The 27,491-nt window shown below is 43.8% G+C and overlaps 1 protein-coding gene and 1 long non-coding RNA gene across 2 annotated transcripts in view; one reads left to right on the forward strand and one right to left on the reverse strand.

The window, feature by feature from the left end:
* Window positions 1-26,247, reverse strand: part of RRAGD (Ras related GTP binding D) — a 41,271-nt gene extending 15,024 nt beyond the window's left edge. The window contains exons 1-5 of the mRNA XM_025925676.2: window positions 25,820-26,247; window positions 9,062-9,357; window positions 3,561-3,760; window positions 1,749-1,863; window positions 390-532 (exon numbers count right to left, since the gene is read on the reverse strand). Coding sequence (XP_025781461.2) covers window positions 390-532; window positions 1,749-1,863; window positions 3,561-3,760; window positions 9,062-9,357; window positions 25,820-25,955 — 890 coding nt within the window. The 5' untranslated portion in view covers window positions 25,956-26,247. The remainder of the gene's footprint in view (window positions 1-389; window positions 533-1,748; window positions 1,864-3,560; window positions 3,761-9,061; window positions 9,358-25,819) is intronic.
* LOC147581078 (uncharacterized) lies at window positions 25,124-27,236 on the forward strand. The gene is made up of 2 exons (XR_015251387.1): window positions 25,124-25,426; window positions 27,129-27,236. It is a non-coding gene; the product is annotated as an uncharacterized LOC147581078 (long non-coding RNA).
* Window positions 27,237-27,491: the final 255 nt, after the last annotated feature.

Below are 27,491 nucleotides of genomic sequence, written 5' to 3' on the forward strand. Positions count from 1 at the left end.
TCTACTGTCAGCACAGAGCCCACTTCAGACCCTCTGTCTCCATCGCTCTCTGCCCCTCCCCCATCTCTCTCTCAAAAATAAAAATAAACATTTTTAAAAAAAGGAAAATAATGGGGTGCCTACATGGCTCAGTCAGTTAAGCGTCTGACTTCGGCTCAGGTCACGATCTCGCAGTTCGTGCGTTCCAGCCCTGCGTCGGGCTCTATGCTGACAGCTCAGAGCCTGGAGCCTGCTTCGGATTCTGTGCCTTCCTCTCCCTCTGACCCTCCCTACTCACGCTCTGTCTCTCTCTCTCTCTCTCTCTCTCTCTCTCTCAAAAATAAATAAACATTAAAAAAAATTTTTTTATTGAAAAAAAGGATAATAAAAAGAAAGAATATTTTACTTACCCATAAATACAAGAGATGTCAATAACCACATCGATCATATCACAGCAGAGTTCATAGGTTTGCATATCCACTGGGGTACTATCAGTTGCAATATAAATTTTACTGACCACATCAAAGAGAAATGCCTTTTCAATTCCAGAATTCTGAAACAAAAAGAAGATGCTATCTTAAAGGTACAGCTGATTTCAGAACATGTCATTGTTACATAAAAAAATTATATGCCATCCTCAGTGTAAAATATAAATGAGCAAAGATTAATTTGCTAAAATTTTGTTCTTTTTTATTACAATTTAAACTTCACATAGGGGCACCTGGGTGGCTCAGCAGGCTAAGTGTCTGACTTTGGCTCCAGTCATGATTTCACGGCTCAAGCATTTGAGCCCCACATCGGGCTCTCTGCTGTCGGTGCAGAGCCTGCTTCAGTTCCTGTCCCCCTCTTTCTTTGGCCCTCCCCAGCCTGTGCTTTCTCGGTCTCAAAAATAAATAAAAACATCAAAAGAAAACAAAAAAATTTTTAATAAAAAATTTTAAAACCTCACATAAACCTTTATAATGGATTTGCATATGAAATGGAAAATTCTTATTTTTCATAAATTATTTACTTTAGGTAAACAAACTGGGCAGTGTTTCCTGGCTCTTAGAGATGTACCTGCAGTTAGGAAAAGGCAAGTAAAAACACTAATTTTACTGACTGTATTTTAAATAAATTTTAAAAAGCTAAACAAACTCACCACTATACAGTGACAGAGTAAATATGCATACAGCCGTCACATCTGACTCAACTGAACAGAAGAGCTTGCCTAGAGCTGCCGGTTTATAGGACTCATTCATTCAGCACATCATCCACAGTGTTAAACATACACAAATATTTAAAACAATATATCTTTTCTTTCTAATGTTTATTTATTTTTGTGAGAGAGAGTGTGCACAGGGGAGGGGGCACAGAGAGAAGGGACAGGGGATCTGGAGAGCCTGATGTGGGGCTCGAACTTACGAACCGGGAGATCAAGACCTGAGCCAAAGTCGGAAGCTTAACCCGCTGAGCCACCCAGGCACACCATCACCAAAACCACCCTTAATGTTCCTTACATCTGGTAGGGCTCTATCAACACTGAATGACTGCCTACAACTTGAATAAACACTGTATCAGTGAAGTACAGGAATCGTTTGGGGAGTTAAATTTTAAAGACTATGAAACAGTTATTTAGTAGTAATCTTCCAAAGTAATATTTCAGTGACCTTGCAATGTTGTGAGAGCAAGCAAAAATAAGACTGTTTTCACTTCAAAAATAAGACTGTTTGCAATGTTAGTCTAAAATTCTGCAAATGATTCTACAAGGATGATAATTATGTACTTACTGAGATAAAGATGTTTAGCAAATTCTCCAGGGTGGGGAGCTGTGGAATCAGTTTCTGAACCACTTTGCTAAAAGCTTCAAATATTGAGTGATCATATATGCTTGTCAAATAGAAGCTGAAAGAGAAATATTTCATCACGTTTTCCTTTTGACTAGGGAATAGATGGCTAAGGCCATGTCATGACACCAGTACCCAGCCCTCTGTATCTAAGTCCGTACACACACATTCTAGCCCCCTGTAGAATTCAATATGAACTCGGTAAAAAAGTGAACATGTCTTAACAAGGCATTCCTCCCCAACTCCCAAAAAGCAAGAATTATACCCATTTTTCTACTGACTGGCTGGACTGGAAAGCTTAAAAATGCAGTGGTATGTGCCTGTATGAGCTTTCTTAGTTCTCCAAGATTCCACACCAGATCATCTTTACAAACACCTGTTAGGTTAGTAACAGCTACATTATGGGTATTGAAGCATCTAATTTTTTCATTTTCCAATTTGCAAATTGAATGATGCATATACTTCCCCATAAAAAATTAATACAGGGGCGCCTGACTGGCCAGGTGGCGGAGGATGTGACTCTTGATCTCGGGGTTTTAAGTTTGAGCCCCACATTGGGTATAGAAATTACTTAAAAATAAAATCTTAAAAAACAACTAATAGAGAAATGATTTTCCTCTGTACTTCTATTTGAAGTGTTTTCAGAGTTCTCTTTTACTTGTGCATATAGATACTATCATATTCATCACAAACTGTAAACTTCAGCATTGATTAACTTCCTGGATTATGTTCTTGAGTTTTATCTAGTGTTTTTCACATGTGGGAAAAACATTAGGTTTGACTATTTGCTTAAAAAACAAAAACAGGGGCGCCTGGGTGGCGCAGTCGGTTAAGCGTCCGACTTCAGCCAGGTCACGATCTCGCGGTCCGTGAGTTCGAGCCCCGCATCGGGCTCTGGACTGATGGCTCAGAGCCTGGAGCCTGTTTCCAATTCTGTGTCTCCCTCTCTCTCTCTGCCCCTCCCCCGTTCATGCTCTGTCTCTCTCTGTCCCAAAAGTAAATAAACGTTGAAAAAAAAAAATTAAAAAAAAACAAAAACAAAAACAAGTTTTTTTTTTTGGTGGGGGGGGGGACGCCAGGATGGCTCAGTCAGTTAAGTGTCCGACTTCGGCTCAGGTCATGATCTCATAGTTCGCTGGTTTGAGCCCCGCGCCGGGCTCTGTGCTGAGAGCTCGGAGCCTGGAGCCTACTTCAGATTCTGTGTCTCCCTCTCTCTCTGCCCCTCCCCTGCTCATGCTTGCTCGCTCTCTCTCTTTCAAAAATAAATTAAAATAAATACATACATGAATGAACAAATAAATAAATAAACTTTAAAAACAAAAACAAAACAAAGGGGCACATAAGTGGCCCAGTTGGTTAAGCCTCTGACTCTTGATTTTGACTTAGGTCATGATCTCACAGTTTGTGGGTTTGATCCCCACCTTGGGCTCTGTGTTGATAGCATAGAGCCTGCTTCAGATTCTCTCTCTCCCTCTGTCTTTGCCCCTCCTCTGCATGTGAGCACATGCACACACAAGCTCTTTCTCCCAAAAATAAACAAACATTTAAACAAAAACCAAAAAAAAAAAAATCACCAAAAATTAGAATTAACACATGCAAAGTTTGCTTTTCCCAAATACTGTCCTAATGTGAATAACACAATATAGGGTAAACAGGTGAATTACTGCCCATGCCAAATCATTCATTGTGACTTTGGACTCCACACCTGCTAACTTCTGTCAATTAATGTGATTGCTGAGAAATTTCTGTTCTCACCTGAGGTGAATTTTTTCTAATCCAGCATCTGCAAGGTCATCATTTGCCCTCTGGTGAATATCTCTTTGGGTTTCAATTTTGTGGTCATCTGACAGACCATCCACTTTATGAATAAACACCTCAAAGTTGATGTCGGTGTTCACTTTGTAGGCCCTTGTCACGGTGAGGTGGAGCCTAGCCAAGGCTTCCATGTAATCGTCCTGGGAACAAAGGCACATTCCTGTCAAGGGAGGCCAAACCTTTCTAAGCTGCCTTCCACAGACACTCTTTTTTCCCCCAGCTATATTGAAGTTTGATTGACAAACACTCCATATATTTAAGGTGTACAATGTGATGCTTTGATATACGTATACGTATATGTCATGAAACGATCCCCCCAATCAAGTTAATTAATCTATCCATCACCTTATCTCACAGTTACCTTTTTTCTTTCATACACACTCCTAATCTGTAAATCGTGTGGGTACAAACCCCCCAAGATATTTTGCAAAAGCCCAAATAAAAACTAGTTTCATGGAATTCAAGTTTGAAAACTTAAGTTTCATTAACGAAGAGATGAAAAAGAAAGGCTGGAAAAACACAGCTATAGGCAGTTATGATTTAGCTTGATGACAGTCATTAAGATCAGAGTTGAAGTTTTATGAATTCAAAACGACTCCATACCTAGGACCTTCCCTGGGATACTATTCTTCCCCAATGTTTTAGTCCCTTGGTGAACTGTGATGAACAGTTCAAGGTGAAAACATGATATGGGTCGCTGGGAGGATAAGGAAGGAGCCAGGATGAAAGGTTTAGGAGCCACTAGTCTAGACCAGAGGTCAGCAAATCATGGGCCAAACTGGGCCCACTGCATGTTGTTTACGAGTAAAGTTTTACTGGGACACAGCCACACTCATTTATATATATGTTGTCTATGGCTGCGTTTGTGTTGCATTGTTAGAGATGACTGGTTTTCTTCTACGGAAACTCCTTGGAAATGGTACAGCCTGCAAAGCCTGAAATATTTACCATCTAGCCCTCTACAGAAACCGTTTGCTGACCTCTCATCTAGAGTAACGACCCCAAATAACACAATACTACTTTTTTCTCCTTCCTACCAATGACACGTTTGTAACAATATGATGAACATCTGCATACACATCTCCCTGTTTAAGAAATCAAACAGTAGGGGTGCCTGGCTGGCTCGGCTGGAGGAGCGTGCGACTTTTTTTTTTTTTTTTTTTTTTTTTTTAAGTAAGCTATACACCCAACACAGGGCTCAAACTCACAACCCTGAGATCAAAGAGTTGCATGCTCTACCAAGTGAGCCAGCCAGGAACCCCAAGTTTGTGACTCTTGATCTCAAGATTATGAGTTCAAGCCCCACAATGGGTATACAGATTAAATATATAAACTTAAAGAAAGAAAGAAAGAAAGAAAGAAAGAAAGAAAGAAAGAAAGAAAGAAATCAAACAGTAGACACTGAAGCCCCGTGTGTCTCTCTCCATCCTCCCAGCCTACCCCATCACTCTACCTCCCACACTCCAGAGGTAGCCACTATCCTGAGTTTAGTGTTTATTCTCAATCATCTCTCAATACGTTACTATATACATATGTATCTCTAAACACCAAACAGAATTCATTTACGTCATCTTGAAATGTGGAGGGAGGCTGTCTGAGAAAGGACACAAGGGAACCTTTTTGGGTGGTGGAAATATTCCATATCTTGACTGTGAAGTAAGTGGTTACAAGGTATATACATTCATCAAACTCACTGAATTGTATGTATGCTCATAATGAATGCATTTTGTTGTATGTTTACATCATCCATAATCCCTCTGCCCTAATAAACAATTGTTCTTGTTTATGTCCTTAACTAAAGAGGGGAGTCAAGCAGTTAAGTGACCTTGTCGGTGAGCAAAACTAGCCAATGTCAAGAGAGTATCACAATCTCAAAAGATTAGAAATTGCTACTGTAACTTGCCTGCCAGGCATATAAAATGATCTGATTACCAACTAAGTGATGAAGTGGCACATACCTACAAGGACTAAAAATAACATTTAAAAGAAGAACATACTTGGTTTATTAGGGCAGAGGGATTATGGATGATTTTTCCCCACTGTGTTGGTTTCTATCTTCTACAACAAATAAAAATTCAGGGAAAATACACTGCCTTGTTTCTATTCCAAAATTAGATCTAGGGGGGCGCCTGGGTGGCTCAGTTGGTTAAGCGTCCGGCTCTTGGTTTTGGCTCAGGTCATGATCTCATTGTTTGTGGGTTCGAGCCCCACATCAGGGTCTGTGCTGACAGCGCGGAGCCTGCTTGGGATTCTCTCTCTCCCTCTCTGCCCCTCCCCCACTCACTCTCTCTGTCTCTGTCTCAAAAATGAATAAATAAAGTTAAAAAAAATTATATCTAGGAATTACAGGCAGGTCACAGTCACCAATGCAGATGAAGCCAACACTCCATGGTGGATCTCAAGGCACAAGTGAAATGGCTTCAGGGGGCCAACAGGGGCCCTGAGATGGGGTACATTTTGTGGGCTCTGCCTGGGGGGCCGGCAGTGTCATGCATTTAGCTCACAGGAAATCACTCTTGATGTTTTCATTCTCATTTATTTTACAACGTTCTGTGAGGACACATGTTCTCCTTGGTGATATCTTTATATGGCAATACTGGCATTGTGAGGGATTCACAAGGAAAAAATAAAAATATGAGGCGTCAGACCAAAAGAGCCCTGCTTAGAAATAAAGGCAGTGACTTCAGGCTGCCAAGACTCCTTGAAGTTTGCTTTTCTTTTCAGTGCTTGAAACCACATCCTATAAATATTCCCCAAAACATGGCTTTTACAGTCTGCTTCCAATAGAAAAGTATATATTAGACTCTGAAACAGTTTCTCTAGTTATTCCTTCTTTTTAGTAAATGACAGCTCTCAATATTTTTCCTACATTTTAAAAAGTGGAACCTAAAAGGACCAATTTCTCAAACATTCTTACACCTTTCTCTGCCCTACAGCTAGGAAAAGGAAAAAAAGAAAACAAAACACATATTTACCAACCCAAATTTAAGTTCCATTTTTCATGTTCAGGTAAAAAATAAAACCAAATTACAGCTGCAATTTAAAAACAGGCAAGTGAACCTATTTTAGCCACCTTATAGCCATATCACAAACACCTAGGATAGAGTTGCACTGGACATTTGAATTCTATAAATGCAAATTGCTACATAAGCACAACATGGTATTGAAGTGAGTACTTACTAAGCTACTGTCTTGAAAAGATGAGTCATCTGACTGGAATCTACTTCCCCAAGGGTAGGGCTACTACTGCTGCTACCTAGTTCAGCAAGTCCAGAAACAGCAGTGGGAAAAACTGGAGCTTAGAAGAGACAGATGAGTGGGACACATCCAAGAGCTCGCCCTCCATCCAGCAGCGTGCACACAACCCAGCTGCTCTTCTAAGATCAAGCTCCCTAATTTATGGTGCTGGCAGACCTCAGCAGGAAGGTAGGGGCTCCTGCCAAGGCCACAGATGGGCCAGAAAACGGGTCAGTACAAGTGGGACAGCCGGGAAAGCAGTAACTGACAGCAGGCCCTGGACCTGATGCAGGTGTCTACAGCATGCATTTCCGGATGGGCCCATGGGAGGAGAGGCACTGTTGTTCACAGATCAGGCACCAGAATGCAAAGTCGCTCCCTTGCACACCCCCACCGAAAAATAAAGAAAGAGCCCCTTCTAACATATGGCCACACTCCTACAGCTACACTGTTAGTACACAGTGCAATCACTTGGAACTAAAAGGCTTAGCTGAAAATTTCATTATTATATTAAACAGGCACCTAGCTCCCTGAATGAATTTACGATGCTCTCAGGCATGAGCAGTCTTCTCAGAGAATGGTTTTCCAAGCATGGGCTCAGAACCATTGTTACTAACAGTTTCCACATCCCTTCCTCCCTAACACCATCAGCATTCCTGGATGGGGCAGGTGTGCTGAGCCCACCTGTCTGATTGTTGGTCCAGTTTCAGGGAAATATCATGTCCTGAACTTAGAGCTGGTTTAGTGCATTCTTGAAGGACTTACTGCCATTTATTCCTCCACAGCTATAAAAGAGGGCCCTTGGGGGGTACCTGGGTGGCTCAGTTTGTTAAGTGTCTGACTTCAGCTCAGGTGATGATCTTGGGGTTCATGAGTTCGAGCCCTGCATCGGGCTCTGTGCTGCCAGCTCTGAGCCTGGAGCCTGTTTTTGATTCTGTGTCTCCCTCTCTCTCTCTGCCCCTCCCCCACATGCTCTCTCTCACCTTCTCTCTCTCTCTCTCTCTCTCTCAAAAATAAACAAAAAACATTAAAAAAGAAAATTAAAAAACAAACCAAAACAAACCTGAGGCTAAGCTATGCTTCCAGGACACTTTCTAAGAGAGCCTGGACATGGAGAGTTTGAAGAGTGTCATTGTCCCAATTCTGTTACCTGTACTCTTTCCTAATACTGGCATGCCTGAGATGCACCTGCGGTCCTGCTGCTTCCCTTCCCCCTCCTCCCCTTTAACTGATGGCCTCCTACTTCACAGGAGAAAGGCCCAGAGTACCAAAGAGACAATTCAGAAGACTAGTTTGAATACTGATAAAGTGAGTAACTAATACCTGGGTAACAAGGGTCTTCACCAGTCAAGGGGTCCCCATGTCTTTACTTTCAAAGTTAAAGGAAAGCCCAATCAGGATGTCTTTTGGTAAACTACTAAAAACAACCCTTTGTGGTAGAAAACAGGACAGCTTAGAGGATATAACTTGAGTTTAAATAATTGAGCAGATGCTGTAACTCAACCAAATCCATGTACTTATTTATGTCAACAAGGTTTCTCAGTGCTTACATCTACACAAACAAAAGTAGAATTGATCCTAAATTCTTATTCAAGCATGAATACATTAAGTGGGAAAATATCCATCATCTTAAGAGATACACTCATCAAAATGTTACTTTTTATATTTAATAGTTACCTATAAAATACATGATAGTTACACTGTCAATCAATTGTGTACTAGTAATAACTACAATAATTTAATTCAGAAGCAAAACTGCACCCTTAGAACTTTGCCTTCCTAGGAAAGAGTAAACGTTTTCAGATGTAGACTTATACACATATTTTTGTTGCAGAGAACCTGTGCAGTTTTGTGGATGTCTGCCAAGAGTTTCACGGGGGACACGTATTTGCTGTCTTTGGCCCCTATGGTGGTCCCCTCCGGTTGTGAGGTTTCTGTGATTCGCTGAGACATACTCAATTCAACTCACATTGCTCACTGCTCACTGGTTAGGAATGCACAGAGGGAGACTTTTCCCCTTTGCAAACTCCCCCACCCCCACCGAAAGCTGAGTGGAGCCAAGCTGTGAACTCAGAACTCAAACAGCTAAAAACACCAAACCAAAACCATCACAAAGGAACTGGTTTGAACTGGGAGGGGGGGGGAGGGGGGAGGGGCTGCGGGGGGCGGGGCTGCACTTCCATGTACCTGAGACTGAGCTTTACCTGGGAGTCTATGACAAATATCAGCGCTCCTGTTCCCCGGAAGATCATCTCATAGTCAAATGTAGGGTCAAAAAAGTCAATCTGTCCTGGGAAGTCCCAAATCTGAAAATTAACAAAGGAGCTATTGGAAACGTCTTCCCTGCAGATCTTGTTCGTGCTCTCCAAGAACAGTGTTTCGTTGGGAGACATTTTGTGAAAGACAACTTTCTGAATAGATGACTTGCCGCTTCTCCTCAGGCCCATGAGCAGGATTCTCGGCTTCACCTCAGTGCTGAAGGGATCGCTGAAGTCCAGAACTGGAGAAACCACAAAACAAGAATGAGGGTGAGTCGCCGTCACAGTGGTTAATTAGAGGACTTTCACTTCCACCTCAGATGGGATTTATGATTCACTGACAGTGCTACTCTTCCAAACGCCGTGAGTGCTAACTACCTCACTCCACTCATGGAGGGGCCTGTTAGGAAGTGCAGAACACTGAAGAATGCTGTGTCACTACCTGTCACACCATTCCAGAGGGCCAGAAAACCTGTACAATTCCACATCACAACCAGCAAATCTGGAGTGTGAGGAGTAGAGGTTTCCTGGAGCAAACTGTGCAGGGAAAAAATCCAGCCTTAGCAATCCATAGCAATGTCTTCCTTGCCTGGATCATCAGAGTCTCTATGCCTTAAAGGGATGCTTATGCATTTGAGTTGCATCAAATAGAGAATTTTGGACTTCATCAAAATTTCAAACATGGGTGTTTCAAAGGACGCTGTTAAGAAAGTGAAGACAACCCACAGAATGGAAGAAAACATGTGCAAATCATGTATGTGATAAGGGTCTAGTATCCAGAATATATAAAGAACTCTTACAATTCAACAGTAAAGACAACCTAATAAAAAAAAAAAAATGGGCAAAGTACCTAAATGGACATTTCTCCAAACACACAAAAATGGCCAAAAAGCACATGAAGTGAGGCCCCCACATCATTAGCGATCTGAGAAATACTAATAAAAACCACAGTAAGATGTCATTTCACAACCACTAGGATGGTTATAATAAAAAAGATCAACAGTAACAAGTGTTGATGAGGCTATGGGCTAATTAGAACCCTCATACAGTACGGGTATGAATGTAAAATGATGTGTTTTGAACAGCTTGGCAGTTTCTCAGAAGGTTAAACACTGAGTCACCTCATGACCTAGCAATTCCACTCCTAGCAATATATTCAAAGAAATGAAAACGTGTCCAATATTCCTTCCGACAACACCTCTTATGTCTTTCTCACTCCCTGGTCCCAATCTAATTCAATAGTAACTGGAAAGTGATTCTTTTTTCTCTTACTGTAACTAACAATAACCACATGAAATGATAACTCTTGTCTAGACAATGATAACAATCATCTAGAACACATTAATACTTGATAATGTCTTAGTGAATTTCATTTACTATATATAATATTTTGATGTTTTAATTTGCAGCAGGTTTAGGTAAACACACAAGTTTCAGGTAAAACAAGAACTGAAAAAAAGTAAGCAGGTACAGATGTGCGCAGCCACTATTCCACTCTATGTAACACTTCACCCCCACCCTACCCACACATTCTTTTCCAGTCCAGCTCGACCCAATTCAACAATCTGCTGATAATATACTATAGAAGCAGTAATGCAGAAGTAAAGCACCCAAAAAGTCACCAGCTTTCTTCTTCATCAGTCATTATATGCTACTCACTCTCAGTACTGTCATTACAAGTCAGTCTTGGTAAAAGCAGGGCATAAATTAAAAGAGAAAACAGGGCTTCCAGTTTTAAAATTTTCAGACTGATAACACGTCATGGTCTTCCCCTCCCTCAGTGAATCCCTAAAAATAACAGAAAAGGTATAAACCATAAATAAATGGATGAACAAATAAACATAGATACCTGAGCTTGAAACAAACAAACAAACAAACAAACAAAACCCCTCAAAGCTGAGATTACAGAGAAATCCCTAAGAAACACCAAGGTCAGACTGAAGAGGGAACCTGTAGCCCTTGACCAGAATTAGTAAGATTCTGCTGCAGAAGGTAGAACTGGTGGAAGCCCAAACCGGAAAGGACATGAAGACAACCATCAGGGCTGTTATTTGGAGAATCATAGTGAGAAGAAGCCAGTAGGTGAACTCTGTGCACTACTCCTACCGCCCAGTGCACACTTCCAGGTGGGAGCAGACTATAGGAGCTCGTGTAGGAGAGGGGAGGAGGTGCTCTAGGAGCTCAGGATGCCCAGAAAGACGGGGGGCTACCCACACTTCCACCCTTCAAGTACTCTGACCTTCCCTAACTCACTACAGTGTGTGGATTCAACAGCTAGAAGCAGTACTATCTTCTCTCCAGACATTTCCTCAAATGTCTAACATACATACACTTGAACATACATCTGAAGAAGCAGAGTTCATAAAGGAGTCAGAGTAAAGTTTCAGGTATAATTAAAATCTTCAGAGAAAAGGTGGTATCCACAAAACAGGAACAGACAATTTCAGAACAAGAGCAACCATGGAAAATATGGCCTTAGAGACCTTAGAAATAAAAATGTAATTGTAGGGGGGAGGTTAGATATAGGATTGAAAAGCAGAATAAGAACAGATTAAGAGGGCAGTAGTGAACTAGAACATCCAATCCTCTCAGAACGTAGTACAAAGGGATAGAGTGCTGGGAAGTAGGAGGCAAAGGTTAAAATGACATCAGGACTAGTCATCTCAAACCCGTAGAAAATATAAATACTTGTGAAAATGCATTAGAAAAGGATCCAGAAGGATGTGCAGCAAACAAAGACTGCATGAGTGAAAGATTTGGGGGCAATCATCAAAGGGATTTGGCTTTGATTTCATTTAAAAATTTTTAGGCTAATTTATTTATTTATTTTTTAGTAATCTCTATACCCAACATAGGGCTCAAACTGATGACCCTGAGATCAAGAGTCATATGCTCTTCCAACTTAGCCAGGAAGGCACCCCCCCTGGCTTTAATTTTAAAAAGGAAACACATTTATATACATATATTATTAAAATTAGTTTCAAAAAAAAATGTTTAATGTATAGCGAGTCATGGAAGACACAAAAATATTTCAAAATATTAAATAATCTTTAAGTTGTGATTTCAATTCCACATTTTCTTAAGTGGTTGTCATAAAGTTTTTGTCTTTTGATTATTTTTTTTTAATGTTTATTTATTTTTTTTTTTTTAATTTTTTTTTTCAACGTTTATTTATTTTTGGGACAGAGAGAGACAGAGCATGAACGGGGGAGGGGCAGAGAGAGAGGGAGACACAGAATCGGAAACAGGCTCCAGGCTCTGAGCCATCAGCCCAGAGCCTGATGCGGGGCTCGAACTCACAGACCGCGAGATCGTGACCTGGCTGAAGTCGGACGCTTAACCGACTGCGCCACCCAGGCGCCCCAATGTTTATTTATTTTTGAGAGAGAGAGAGAGAGTGCAAGGAGGGGAGGGGCAGAGAGAGAGGGAGTCACAGAATCCGAAGCAGGATCCAGGCTTTGAGCTGTCAGCACAGAGCCTGATGTGAGACTTGAAGTCACAAACCATGAAATCATTACCTGAGCTGAAGTCAGACGCTCAACCGACTGAGCTACTGAGGTGTCCCCAGACAGCGAGAGAATCTTAAGCAGGCTCCACACTGTAAATGCAGAGCCAGACATGGGGCTTGAACCCAAAAACTGTGAGATCATGACCTGAGCTGAAATCAAGAGTTGGAAGCTTAAAACTGACTGAGCCACCCCAGTGCCTCCAAGGAAAAAAAAAAAAATAATGTATTCTCAAGGACAAAAATGGAAACCTCAAGAGCTGTAGTTACTCTATTATCACCTCACAAACAGCTAGTGTTAGATCAATGCAAAGAGTAGGAGAGAAATGCCCATAGGCAGTGGGTTGTACTCAGTGTATTATAGGGGTTATGAACGCAGACAAACCAGTGCAGGATTTGGATGGGGTTGATGGGGATGGAGGGGAAGGATGCTCTCCAAGAAGAGCAGAGCCCAAATTCAGGTAAAGGCACAATGCCTTTTGTAGAACAGGAAAATATGCAAGCGCTGAAAACTCTGCAACTACCATATGCCAAGTACTGTGCTAGGCACTCTCCACTCTTTATCCCATTTAACTCCTTCAGGAATACATAGTATTATTTCCACTTCACAGTTAAACAAATTTCAGGCTCAGGAAGGTCAAGTAGCATTCAGACTGAGGGCTGGCCCATCCAAAAGTCTATCCAATCTTCCCTGCTGTGCAAAACTCAATCCAACCAAAGAAAGCAAAACTCCACACCAAATTATGCACAAACACAAAAACATCTAAGTGTCTGTAAACGTCTTTGTTTCTTCCCAATTTATACTGCTGAATGTCAGTCTAGATTTTAACTTATCTTCAGCAGGGTCTGCAAGTGTCTATGCGGCATGATCATCCACACTGTTGCCCTGGAGGATGGACCTCCTCCTCCTGGGAGAGTGGGGAGGTGATGGAGGCCACTGTGCAGAGAGGAGGTGGTGTATATGCATGTTTACGTACACAGACAGGGTGGGAAATGAGATACACATGCCACTACAACATACACACACAGTTAGAAATATTTCCTTTTTCCTGCCAAATTCAAGAGTGAGCCACCAACGGTAAACTGTTGGGCAATGGTAGGCCAGGTCAGCAAGGGTACCATCAACTCTGTGGAGACTCCTCAGACCCATACAGATGCATTTTACATTTAGCTGATATGGACAGAAATATACTCCATGTCAGGTACCTTGCTAGACCTTTCTGCAAACTTTTATACTCCCTCCACCCCCATCCGATGAGGAGGTACAAGTCTGTTTGCACCTGAGGATTCTGGGAAAAGGAAGGTGCCCAAGCTCGTAGGGATGGTATGTGGTATCTTCACCTAGGCCTTAGCCAACAATCAGATGGCATTCAACAAAAACTGCAACAAAGAAAACAGAAGAGATTAGGAAATAACAGAGTACATCATGCATAGTAAGAGCACATACGACCAGTAAAACTCTTTTAAATTTACTTACACATATGTGGTGCTAGTTTACAATATAAATGTATTTGTTATGTGAACCACAGTGAAAAACACTTTGCTATTGATCAGGAGAGGCTTTTTACAGCACAGAGGACTGCTGACAAAAATCCCTCCTCTAGGGTCACCTGGCTGGCTCAGTTGGTAGAGTATGTGACTCTTGACCTTGGAGTCATGAGTTCAAGCCCCACGTTGGGCATAGAGGTTACTTTAGAAAACAAAAAAAAAAATTGATTTGCCATTGCTCTCAAGGGTGATGGGCCTCTAGGGTCTGATACAGATCATGTAAATGTATATGTATATGTATATATGTATATATATATATAATATATATATATGTATGTATGTGTGTGTGTATGTTTTAAGGTCTTTTAAATTTTATTTTGAGAGAGAGACAGAGAGAAAACAAGTCAGGGAGGGGAGGCAAGAGAGGAAGGGAAAAAGTCCCAAGCGGGGTCCTGTCAGTGCAGAGCCCCACCCAGGGCTTGAACTCATGCACCTCAAGATCATGACCTGAGCAAGCTGAAATCAAGAGAGTCGGATGTTTAACCAACTCAGCCACCCAGGCGCCCCAGATCCGGTATGTATTTTAAAAAAATCTCTCCCCGGGGCGCCTGGATGGCTCAGTTGGTTGAGCGTCCAACTTCAGCTCAGGTCATGATCTCACGGTCTGTGAGTTCAGGCCCTGCATCAGGCTCTGTGCTGACAGCTCGGAGCCTGGAGCCTGCCTTGGATTCTGCGTCTCCCTCTCTCTCTGCCCCTCCCCTGCTCATGCTCTGTCTCAAAAATAAATAAAAATATTTAAAAAATAAAAAATAAATAAAATAAATAAAATAAAATAAAAAATAAAAAAATCTCTCCCCTAATCCTCTCCCACCTCCCCTCAAGTATCTCTGCTTCTGAAACCCTGTGGGGGTTTGCAGAGCCTCTCATCCCACTCTGGGAGAGGTAGCAAGGGGTGCACATTAGGAAATGCAGCAGCCAACCTCCTGGCCTTCTAGACCTCTGGCTGTCTCCATTAACCTTTCCCTGTGCATCACCACTTGCTCAAGAACATCCTGAGAGGGGCACCTGACTGGCTTAGTTGGTAGAGCATGTGACTCTTGATCTTGGAATCATGAGTTCGAGTCCCACATGGGTACAGAAATTACTTAAATAAATAAATAAGGAAAAAAAAAAGAACATCGTGAGAAAGATAAACGTGTGGAGAAGAATGAAGGATGAGAGCTGCAATGAAAGGGCTAATACTTTTTTAAAAAAGAAAGATCAGAAAGGAACCACAGGATTTGGGACTGGAGATGGAATCCCAGGGAGGACTCTTTAAAAAAGTGTCAGCAGGTGTGCAGGAAGTTGCCTGGAGGAGGTGAAATTTACCAGAGGGCAGTTTGTTCAGTTTCATAAAGGTTCCCTGATCATCTGCCAAGTGTGTGTTAGATGGGGCTGAGCCAGGGGCTGCAGACACAAAGAAATGATTCATTCCTTAGTGATTTGAGGAGAAAACAGACAAGAAAAACTGACAGTTACAGTGCACTGCTATCTAAGGTGTTATGGGCTCAGAGAGAGGGCTCCCTGGAGAAATATCTGAGTCTTAAAGAAAAGGAGGCATAAAAGTGATGAATGAGGGAAAGGTCATGCCAGGAAGAGATCCTGGCCTTCCTGGAGTTTAAGGAATGTAGTTTAAAGGCAAGAAAGGGCTGCACAGAGTCCAATGGCTTCCCACAGCATTTCACATAAAATCCAAACACCTTCTTTCCCCCAAAAGGCCCTACATGGGCTGTCCTCTCATCCCGGGCCTGGTTTATCTTCCTTACTGATTCCCTATCCTGCAACCACAGTGGCCTTATGGTTCCTCACCTCCTCCTCACCTCCCCGTTGGACTTGCTCCTCCCTCAGCCTGGCAGGCTTCCGTTAGCTTTCTTCCCACTCAGCCCAGCAGCGATTTTACCTCCTCTCAGCTGAATGAGGCCCCATCACTTCCTGATAATCCTGTGTCTTCTTACTGCTATACAAAACTATCTTTTTACTTTGTACATCTGTCTTCTTGTCTGTTTATTGTCTGTATATATTGTATGTATTGTCCCATATATACACAGGCAAATTACAAAGCATATGGCATGAGTCCAATAAATATCTTTGAATAGGTTAGTTGATACAGAAGTCTGTTATCTCCACAGCAAACAAAAACTGCAACAAAGAAAGTAGAAGAAGCTGGGAAATACCAGCGTACCTCATGCATAATATGAGTACACACTGCTAGCGAAACTCTTTTAGGTTTACTTAGACTTATGTGGTGTCAGGTTCACAATATATACATTTTATTGTGGATCCCGGTCAAAAATATTTTGTCAACCACTGCTAGACTCTGCTTGCTCATCAATGAGATGCTGAGAAGTTTAGATTTTACCTTGAAAGCCAGGAAGAAATCACTAAGGATTTTAACGGGAGACTAGTATGATCAGATTTACACTTCAAGAAGTTCATTCCAGAAACAGACTCCCTAGGCGGGGTCAGTGTGGAGACAGTGAAGGGGTTTCGAATAAGCCACTGTGGCATAAAAATTATATTGAGCTAAAAGTTTTTGGAGTCCCTGAAATCCCTTATTTGCCTAAAGCAGAGCCTCCCAAAAGAACTCAATTGCCACAAATCTTCCCTGAAACAACTCTAATCTCTCAGTGAAGAAGGAGACAAGTCAGAAGAGAAGTTGACACCACACCCAAACAGATGTGGTCCCTGACGAAGGAGCAAGGAGCGTGGGGCAAGCTAAGGGCACAATGCAGGCTAACTGCACCAGTCCGCCCCCCCACCCCTGCCGCCCCCCCAGGTGGGACATGTATGATATTCCTTGGGCACTCCTGGCTACGCCAAAACAAGAAAGGGCAAAAAACAAAGGATTAAACTGATAAGAGTCTGCACCAGTTTACCAAAAAAAGGCCATCCCATCACAGCCTGAAGTCCAGGAACTCCCTGTGGTCTTCAGGTTACTGACTTGCTAGAAGGAAAAACCACCTTAGCTTGACAATAGCTAGACCTCCAGTAAGTCTTTAGCATGTGAAAGTCTCTTTAGAAACTCCCTCTTGACCTTATCTCCCCGACTCCATAAATTGGTCACCCCCATGCTTGCAGTGCAGCTCTTCCAGCCCACGGGTCCTGTCCCCGGACCCCATGCTTTATCACCTTTTTGCACCAAAGACGTCTTCAAGAATTCTTTCTTGGCTGTCGGCTCCAGACACCCCACCATCACCCCAAAACTTCCTCCGTCCCCAAATAATCCTACCTCCCATCTTTTCTCCGGCGGGCCCATTATCTTTCCAAAAAGTCATTTGCTTTCCCATAAATGCCCTTTCCCCAACTCCCTTCCAAGAAGTCATTCATTCTCACAGAACTGCCCCTCAGCTCCTCCCAACCCTCTATTAAGATGGTAATAAAGCCTGGAATTCTAAACACCTCTTTTTTTTTTTTTTTTAATTTATTCACTTAAGTAATCTCCACACCCAGATCAAGAGTCACATGCTTTTCCAACTGAACTAGCCAGGCACCCCTCTAAACACCTCTTAAATTGCATTTTCTGTGTACTCTCAGGCATTAGTATATAACTAAATCTGTTTTTCTCGTTAATCTATCTTTTGTCAACTGACAAAAGTTTAATTTGCAGGCTCCCAATTCAGAACCTAAGAGAAAAGAGGATAAGTTTTTCCTCCCCTGACAGCAGTTAGGTTGTTCTATAATAGGAAAAGATAGGATTCAGTAGGCAGACAAAGAAAAGATTAGAACCTGAGGTTCCTGGGTGGGGAAAAACACTATTTTGGAACAATGCTGGGATTGCCTAACCACAGCAAACCCCCTCAGGCATAAGGCTCCTCTTAAGAATGTAACAGATACCACCTACTCCCCCTTAAGTTTCCCTCTGGAATTTGACTAAAGACCTAACTAAAAATAAGTAGTAGACCATAAAACGTAGGACCCACAAGGAACATGGCTGTAGACCCACCCCTCATACAATGAAAACGAGCCAATCAGGAATGGACAACCCAGCACCTAGAGCTATCAATCCAGTAAGGGTAGGACCTGAGAAGGACTGAGGGGGAAGGGAAGGGAGGGCTGACCAGGACCTTGTAAAACAAACACCCTTGCCTACTGTAGCAGGCATTCACTTTTGAATGCCCCCTCTCTGTAAAGAGAGCTTTCATACTATTCTCCCTTTCCGATCTTCTACTCTAATAAACTTTTGCCTGCTGCTCATTTTGTGTCCACCTCTTCATTCTTTGAAGCGGCAAGACAACGAACCCCGGGTACTGAGGTAAAAAATCCTGCAACATTTCTAGAACACAAATGAAAAATGAAAGAACTTAGGCACAGGCCATGTAAATGGTCGGAAGGAACGAATCTGTAAGAAATTCCAATTGACTCAATAGTATTTAGTAATCCCCAGGACGCAGAGGACAAGGGAGAAAGAAGCCCCGAGTTCCCAACCTGGCAGACCAAGCCAACAAGGCCCCATTCACAAAGATGGTAAAGGGAAAGAGGATGAACAGGTATTTGAAGGTGTGGAGTGTGGGGTGCCTGTCTACCTGCAGCTCAGGTGAGGAAAGAATCCAGGAACTCCCAAGAGGAGGAAGAGTGGGAACACATGAGGTCACAGACAGGTTTGATGTGGGAATGCAGATTTGATGCAAGCCCATGCCTCAATGGCTCATTTTCCTCTAATCCTGTTGGCTGCGGTGAGGGCATTTTTGAAAGGTTTTAGCCTTGGCCACCATGCTCAAAACAGTGTCACTTCTAATCCTCAAGGTGATAATGTTTCCCCTTTACAGATGTAAAAACAGAGGCCTCAATACTTACTACAATAAACATTCAATAGATGTTTGTTGGTTAGGATGAATGAATTAGAGCTACTAAACAGGATTTGAAGCTAAATTAACAGAAGCTTTAAAAGGAAACTTCTTATCTGACTTTGGCCCAGATTAGCACTCGAGTATCAAGAGTATGAACTTTATGCCTCGGTAGTTTATCTACTGGTCAGGGGCACTGAACATAACTTAGCTATCTTGTACTGGGTCCTGTCAGTACCCAAATTTTCCAAACAGTCTGGCTTTGTAACTAGATTGCTAAAAATACTAGGGAAACCCCACCATCCATGGAACAGCATTATGGGGACGCACCACGTAACTGGACAGGTTAATTACCTCATCAATAACTGGCAGATCCCTGTCAAAACCCAATAGGCCTGATACATACACAGGAAGGGACAGATGCCTCGCACCTTGAGCACAGGGCTGTCTAGGAGCCACACTTGACTCATCTGTGGGTTGGGAATGTTCACAACAAAGAAGGAACCAGAAATCAGGAAAATGGGAACTAAAGTCCTGATGCCCTGCTAACACATCGGCCTTGCCTCCTTAACCTCAAGAGGTCTCTTTGGAGAGAACGAGACATCATATGAAATGCACTTCATAAATTCTTAAGTATTATACAACTGAAAACTACTATAATTAAGGAAAGTTCCCCAACAGATGATAACCTTTGAACGGGTCCAAAACGGGAAAGTGAAACAAAGATTTAACGAAAAATGAGGATAACATGGTGGCAAAGTGATGGCAACTGAAATGGTTTAAAAAATACTGGGGCGGGGGGGTGGCGCTTGGGTGGCTCAGCAGGTTGAGAGTCCAACTCTAGGTTTCAGCTCAGATCATGATCTGACCTTTGTGGAATGGAGCCCTGTGTGGGCTCCTCACTGAGTGTGGAGCCTGCTTGGGATTCTCTCTCTTTACCTCTGCCCCCTACTTGTAATGTGTGGTGAGCTTGCGTGCAGGCTCTCTCTCAAAAAAACAAAAATATAAGGAGAGTGACAAACTGGGGTTCAAGTCCCAGCTCTGCCATGTACCAGCTGTGTGACCCCAGTCCTTATCTATAAGTCTCTATCAGCCTGTGCATACAGGTGCACCCCCCTTTCTTTCTTTTTTTTCTTTTTGTTTTTGTTTTTTTTTTTACTCCAGCCCTAGCCTAGGTAATGAGAGGGTCTTTTGTGGAATGTGGCCACATTAAGGCTCACATAGCCTTCAGGGAAAGTTAGAATTTCTTTGCTATTAGTATTCTCTGGGGTCAACAAAGGCTTAAGTTTCTATATACTAACAGTTTTAGGAAGAAGCCTCTGGTTTGTTTCTATTTGCAACACTATATGTGGTCCTTTACATTTCTGATCAATGGAGCTATTTACACATTCAAGAGCCGGGAGCTCAGGGGTACCTGGCTGGCTCAATCAGTAGAGCATGGTTCAATCTTAGGGCATGAGTTCAAGCACCATGTTGGGTGTAGAACCTACTTAATTTAAAAAAAAAAAAAAAAAAAAAGGACCCTGGAGCTCAGTGAGAAATTCCATCCCACATGGAAATTAAATATATGAATAATAATACCACTAATAAGAGAATATGCAAAAATCATAAAGATTCATTGTCCATTTGATTAACACTTAGGAGAATGAAATGCAAACAGAAAACAGAACATATATTTTCAAAGGCATGAAAGTTTGGGGGGGTTGTTTTGTTTTTTAAACTTTATTTTTTTTTAATTTTTTAAGTTTATTTTTGAGAGACAGAGGTAGAGTGAGTGGGGGAGGGGCAAATAGAGAGGGAAAGAGAGTCCCAAGCAGGCTCCACACTGTCAGAACAGAGCCTGATGCAGGGCTTGGAACTCACAAAACTGTGAGGTCATGACCTGGGCTGAAACCAAGAATCAGAGGCTTAACCAATGAGCCACCCAGGTGCCCCAGGCATGAAAATTTTTGAAGGCAATTTTTATTTATGTGGGAACACCAAATCTTTATGAAATCCTCTCACATCACACTGGCAGGTCACTGAAAACATAATCCCATACATAAGTTTTTCCTTGACATATATATTCAGTAACATTTCTGATGTGTTCTGATTTACCAACACTTTTGCAAGAAGTTCTCGTGAACTTTTTTTTTTTACCATCACTTTGAGAGTGATCCAGGTGGGTTTTCTGTGGTCCTCTACTTTACACACTGAGAAACTGAGTAGGAGTCTCCCCCGAAGGTCCTCAAGAGGAGAAAGTCGACAGCATCTTGAATGATTTAGATCAGGAGTGAAAAACCCATTTGTCTTGAGTATCACAGCAGAACCAGGGAAAGCCAGTTACAAGAGAGCTTGAGGGCTTTCGCAGAGAGGAAGAACAGAAAAGATTTGAAAAAGAAAAAAAAGATAAGGAAGAATAAAGGAGGTAGAGAAGAAAGTAAGAAAAATGAGCAGAGAAGAAGTGGCTGTGGTAGGTAGGAAATGAATCCGTGTCACCAACCACAGCTATGAGGGTCAGGGGACTGACTGAAGCAGAGGGTAAACAGAGAGACACCTGGGACTGACAATGATGATCTTTCAAACTCAGAGCTACATCCCTTATCCAGAACTCCAGAACTTAGTTTCTGCCTCTTTTTTCCCCATCAGACTACCTTATGTGTTCTGATATAAAAATGGGAGAGATTTCTGAAAAAAAGTATAGAATCAAGATTCTATGAATCACTGCAATATGTTTACAAATCATCTAATATAAACCTATGTCGTCTATGGGGTGCTTGGGTGGCTCAGTAGGTTAAGCATCTGACTTCAGCTCAGGTCACGATCTCACGGGTTTGTGGGTTTGAGCCCAATGTCGGGCTCTGTGCTGACATCTCTCTGCCCCTTCCTTGCTTACACTCTCTCTCTCTATAAAAAAATGAACATTAAAATTAAAAAATACTTTTAAAAATATGCTCACTAAATATATGTATTCGGACAAGCATCATGTCTAAGGTGTGACTTTGGTCACTATTAACTATTCTGTATTTCATCTATTCCAATTCTTCTGTATCTCTGTATTTCCAGGGCTATAGGGAAACCCAAGAGATTAGGCATAGCCAGGGCTGAGGTCAACCCAACTCTTTTTGGATAAGACAGAACTACAAGGAAAGGGATTACATATCCACGAACTTGTCTCTCTCCTAAACTTTGATCAGGTGTAGTTCATGTGGCTGCAGAAAAGTCCTGGCACCCCTGAGCCACAGTCTCACTATCATGAGAAAAATTATCTATCTCTACTTACACTCAAGGAACAGTGAGAGGATGAATTCACTAATAACTTTTAAATTACTTTAAAGAAAAAAAAAAAAAGCTGACACTCATGATTAATAGATGCAAACAGGTGGTTTCACTGCATTTACAAGTATCACCGGCTGACCGGTGGATTCTTCATGCCTCTAGTAACGACCTAAACTGTCACTTGCTCTCTTAGGATAGACTTCACAGGCTGCCGTGGAAATAAGACACACACACGTAGCTGGGCTGTGGATGAGCAGCTGTTTTAGCCAAGTGTATATAGTGTCTTTCCCTTAAAAATTGGGAGAGACTTTGGGAAAAAAACAATTTCACTTTCTGATTAAATATGATCTTTTCACTGCTTTCCTTCTTATTGCAGTTTTTTTTTGTTGTTTATTTATTTATTTTGAGAGAGAGAGAAAATGAGCAAGGCAGGGGCAGAGAGAAAATCCCAAGGATTCTCTGAGTCAGGGCTCGAACTCACTGTGAGATCATGACCTGAGCCCAAATCAAGAGTTGGACGCTCACCCTCAACTGCCAGAGCCATCCAGGCGCCGCGTGTTATTGCAGTGTTTAAAGCACAGTAATTTACTAAAGATTTAAACTCCATGTGTCTAAAAATCATTTCTGCTGCAATTGTTTTTTAATGGCTTATTGATTGCTTCCATTCTCTAGAGTTCTATCTGGAGCCTGGAGGTTGAAGGTGAGACTCACCTTATCTCTGATTAACAACTCTCAAAGGGAGGTTGAGAGGTGCCCAAATCTGTCTTTATCAGAACTAAAGTGCCCGAGAACACTCCTGCTATTCATGAGTAAAATTTGGAGTGCAAGCTGGAGAAGTGCATAGCACAATGTGGTAAAACTTACGTGGCCCTCGTCTTAAAAATAAGATCAGAGGTTCCTTCCAAGACTAATGGAAATGAAATTCACGCTATCCACTTTCAATCTACCTTCTTCTGCACAGCTCCTGATAAACTGGTTTGCAACTTACCTAGTGATGCCTAGGTAAGGCATGCCACCTAGTCGGGCATGCCACCTGCAGGGTAGATTTCTAAACCTCAGGGGAAAAGCCCCAGGTCTCTACTAAGCAAAGGCATTAAATAAAGTCCATTAGGAAGGTAAAGGGGGAAGGGGGTTCATTAGAGAAATGCTTTGTTCATGGTTCAAAATATACCATACCCATCTTTCCTTAGAGTAAATAAGTCCCTTTCCCCTCACATTTCATTTCTTACAGAGTCGGTAAACGTAATTCGCCAAAAATAATACAGGATTCTAATGCAACATGTGCCCAGGGCCCATTAGAAATTGGGATGATCCTTTGGTGGCACTCTGAGGTTCCAGAAAGGGAAGTCACAACTCCTGGCCTCCACCCTCATCTCGACTCCCCAGGACCATACTGGCTGGCATGACACTGTCAGGAATAATTGCTGCTAGAACTGCTGACTGAGGACCCTATCTGCCACTCTAGAAAGTGAACGCCCTGATAGTGATTCTGCAGTCGGGCGTACACCCCAAAATCAAAGTCAGGGACACGGAAAGAACAGGAACCTGAGATAATAGAGGAAGTCTTTTGAGAATAGACCACTACCCACAGCAGGCCCAGAGGGAGAAAGACCTAGCTTCAGGAATGTTTGCAAGAGCAAATATTCATTAATTGCTCCTCTTACCACATAAATACACTCAATGCTTTTATAGCAAGATTCCATGTTGATCCCAAGAACTCACGAGGGATGATTTTATTGCTGAAGTAATGAAAAGCATCAGTTACAGATGAGTTTGCCTTTAGGTTAGGAGCAGTGGGGAGCATTCAAGACCAGGCTCTGGGGAAGCCCTTTGTTCAGGAAATCCCACCCCTCAGGCAAAGCTTTCTTTTCATTTCAATTTCAAGTCATCAAATCAAATTTTAAAAGTGCCCCCTTAAAGAACTGCAGAATAAATAAGCAGTTCCGGTACTTTCCATGGAACCTCTCAGGTCCCCAGGACAATATCGAATTACAGGGCTTTTCTTCCCAGATATAGCCTCTCTTTTTTCTTTTTTTAAAAGAGTATCACACATGCACCCTATTGTGTGTCTACCATTTCAAATATCTTGCAAATACATCCCCATTCTGAATCTCTAGAGTCTGCTAAGAATCTAGGAGGAGCTAATGAAAGCAATTTGAATAATAACAAAGCGACTGAACAATTTAATTACCAAAGGTAGCCCTAGAGACTCCAACAAAAGGACTGAAAGCCTTTATCCACAAAAACGTGGCCACGTGCTCAACTGTGGGACCAATTATGGGGAGTGCAGAAGAAAGAAGCACACAGGTGCACACACCAAATTTAAGCAAATGGGGAATTAGCACAAACCCTCTCTGGAGACAGGACGCTATGAAAAAGTGTGACTTAGAAAGCTTCTTTCTAATCTTTCAGGCCCAAGGCTTATTTAACTTTCTTCCCCCGCCCCCCCCCCCCTTTTTTCAAACTTTCTTCCCTTTCTGATTAATTGAAAATAGCACCTATCATATGTCAAATAATGGCAACTGTTCTCCAGAGAAAGGCTTTGTGTAGGAATTTTAAAATAAGTTCAATGAATTTTCAATAAAAGTTCTTCCAAATCAAGTCACAAAGGTAGTTCTATCCCTCACACAATTTCCTCAAAGTGAAATGTTTAGAAGTTAGTTCTTTCTTTTGGAAGCATACAGCTTCATCTAGATGTTAACAGCCAGATTCTATTGACCTTTTCAAGTGACCCTACGATAGAGAATTTTTCCCTTGCTTTGGAGGCGGACAAAAAAGATAAACCTTTCTGGAATCCTAAAAACTCTCAACTTCCTTAGGCCCTAAGAATCAAATGCAGGAACCCCCACAGACTGAACAATTACTAAATACCGCTTCTTAAACAGGAAATAGAGTTTGCTTCTGAGCGGTAACGACTTTCCCCGCCCGCGCTCACTCCGGGGCAGGCACCGCCATGCCCAGGTGGTGACACTGAGCAGAGATAAGGTGTCCTAACAACCGTATTTGCCTGGATCCCGGGAAACCCGCGGCCACTCGGCGACTCCCACATCACCTGCGCGCATCCCCCCGCGGCTCCACGGATGCCCCACTCCACAGACCTGGGCAGCCCAAGGACCCCTCCCGTGGCGACACGGGGTAAGACTGACACCCGCAGCTGCCGACGACCCTGCCAGTCACGCTGCCGCCGGCTGCCTTTTTTAGCCACGACATCTGACCAGGCTTCCACAGCAGCATTCAGTAAGAGATCCCAGGACGCGCCGGGCGGTCCCCTCCCCTTCCCAACCCCCAGACCCTGCGGAGAGCTGGGCTGAGGGGTGGGGGAAGATACTGGCCCTGGAAGGGGACAGACAACATACGTTCCTCCTGCCCAGATGCCTCCTCTCTGCTCTCTCCACGAATCCGGGTCCCCCCTCTGCCGCCTGCACCTGGTATCCCCCATTTTGCAGCCCGCGGTGGCTCCTCGGGCGCCCCTCCCCACCCCCACTCCTCAACTCTGTGCTCCTGGACCCCCTCCAAGTCCGCGGCCCGCGCGCCTGGTCTGGCCCGGGGCTGGAAGACACAGAGGGAAGGGACCGGCTGCGGGCTGAGGACGCGCGGGGCGTGGGGCCGGGCGGGAGACTCCGCGCTCACCTCCCTCCTCCGCCCCGCTGTCGGGGTCGGCGTCCGAGGAGTCGGGCCCGTCCCCGTAGTCCGCTAGCCCCACCAGTTCATCCTCCTCGTCGTCGTCCTCTTCCTCGGGCTGCGGCTTCCCCAGCACCTGGCTCATCGCTCCCACGGCCGGCCGTCCCGGGGGCGGCGGGGGACCCTGGTGGGGGGCCAAACCTCCTCGCCTGCCGCTCGCAACCTCTTTCTGAATTGGGGTTTTGTCTGGAGGTTCGCTGGAGCCCGCGGAGGCAGGGCCGCGCGCCCCCCGCGGCGGTCGGCGTCCAGGTCTGGGTCTCGCGGTTCCCACCGCGCCCGGAGCCCCCTTCCCCGCCCCGCCCGCCTGCCGGCGGAGGAGTCAGCCGGAGCGCGGCAGTTCCTCCCTGAGGAGGGAGAGAGAGACTGCGTGACCCAAGTCACCTGACACACACTGTCACACACACACACACACACACACACACACACACACACGCACGGGTGCGCGCGCGCTTTCCCGGGTTCTGGCACCGCTCAGCGGGGCGCTGGGCCGAGGCCGCGCACACACCAGGCAAGGGGGGGACGGGGGAAGGGCGGCGCGGGCCCTCCACCTAACCAGAAGCGCAGGGTGGCACACGCCCGGTACCCCGGGCCCTGGGACGCTGCGCGGTCACCCACCGCGGCTGCGCTCCAGGGGCCCCCACGCGCGCTTCGTGCACGTGGTCCCCGCACAGGCCGGCGAGCTGGGGACCTGCACACCCTGAGAACCTATTCCCCATCCACCTCCGACACACACACCCTACCTTGGGTGGCCTTCTCCAGCTTTCCGTCCTGGGGAGGGTTCCAATCCCAAGTGGGCTGCCTCCTCCTTCCCCCAACACTGCAGGGCCCAGGCCCCCCATCCAGAGCAGCGTGCCTAGGACACATGCTGAAGCTCTCAGAGAAGAAAACTCCGAGAAATGCACTGCAGAGGTTCAGTCTCCATAGCAATTGCCTTTCAGTGTGCATTTATGGTTCAAAGTGCTTCCCACCAGGAATATTAGAAAATCAGGCCTACCCGGATGTAAATGTTTCTTAAAAACATAGCATGCCTCATGGCTGCCTAGACTAAATAATAATTCCTCTGCAGCATTTGGGAATAGGTCGCAGGTACAACATACTGGGGCTCTTCATGACCACCTCCTGTCTCATTTGTTTCATAGACTGTAATCGCACATCTCAAAATAAAATGTTTCAAGGCTTAGGGGGATGAGGGGGGCAACTCTCACGTAAGAATAGCAACTATGTGGGGGTGAAACTAAAACCTGCATTTCTACACAAGCTTTTTACCACAGGACATACTGTACCCACCCTTTCTGGATACTGCAAAAATCACGTGGATGAACTTCCTTCTGTCAAGCACAATAAGAAATAAACCAGCTGGCCAGCATGGTGATCCATATCCTACAGGTGCCAGCAACGCTGCAGGTGGTGTAGGGGAGGAGGCAGGGAGCTGAGAGTGGAAGCTCTTGGGGCCCAAGGGTGCTGCCTCTGTCAGAGACATTTACTGAACACCTACTATATGCCAGGAGCTGGGCTAAGTGCAGGGGTGGGGGAGGCTGAATCCACCTATACTCAGAACAGTGTCCCTTCCCTGGAAGAACTCTCAGTCTAGCCAACCATGACTCATGTTCTGGAGTTTGTA

This window comes from Puma concolor, chromosome B2 (assembly GCF_028749965.1).
Source record: "Puma concolor isolate L17-30 chromosome B2, mPumCon1.1.hap2, whole genome shotgun sequence".
In the NCBI taxonomy this organism is placed as follows: Eukaryota; Metazoa; Chordata; class Mammalia; order Carnivora; family Felidae; genus Puma; species Puma concolor.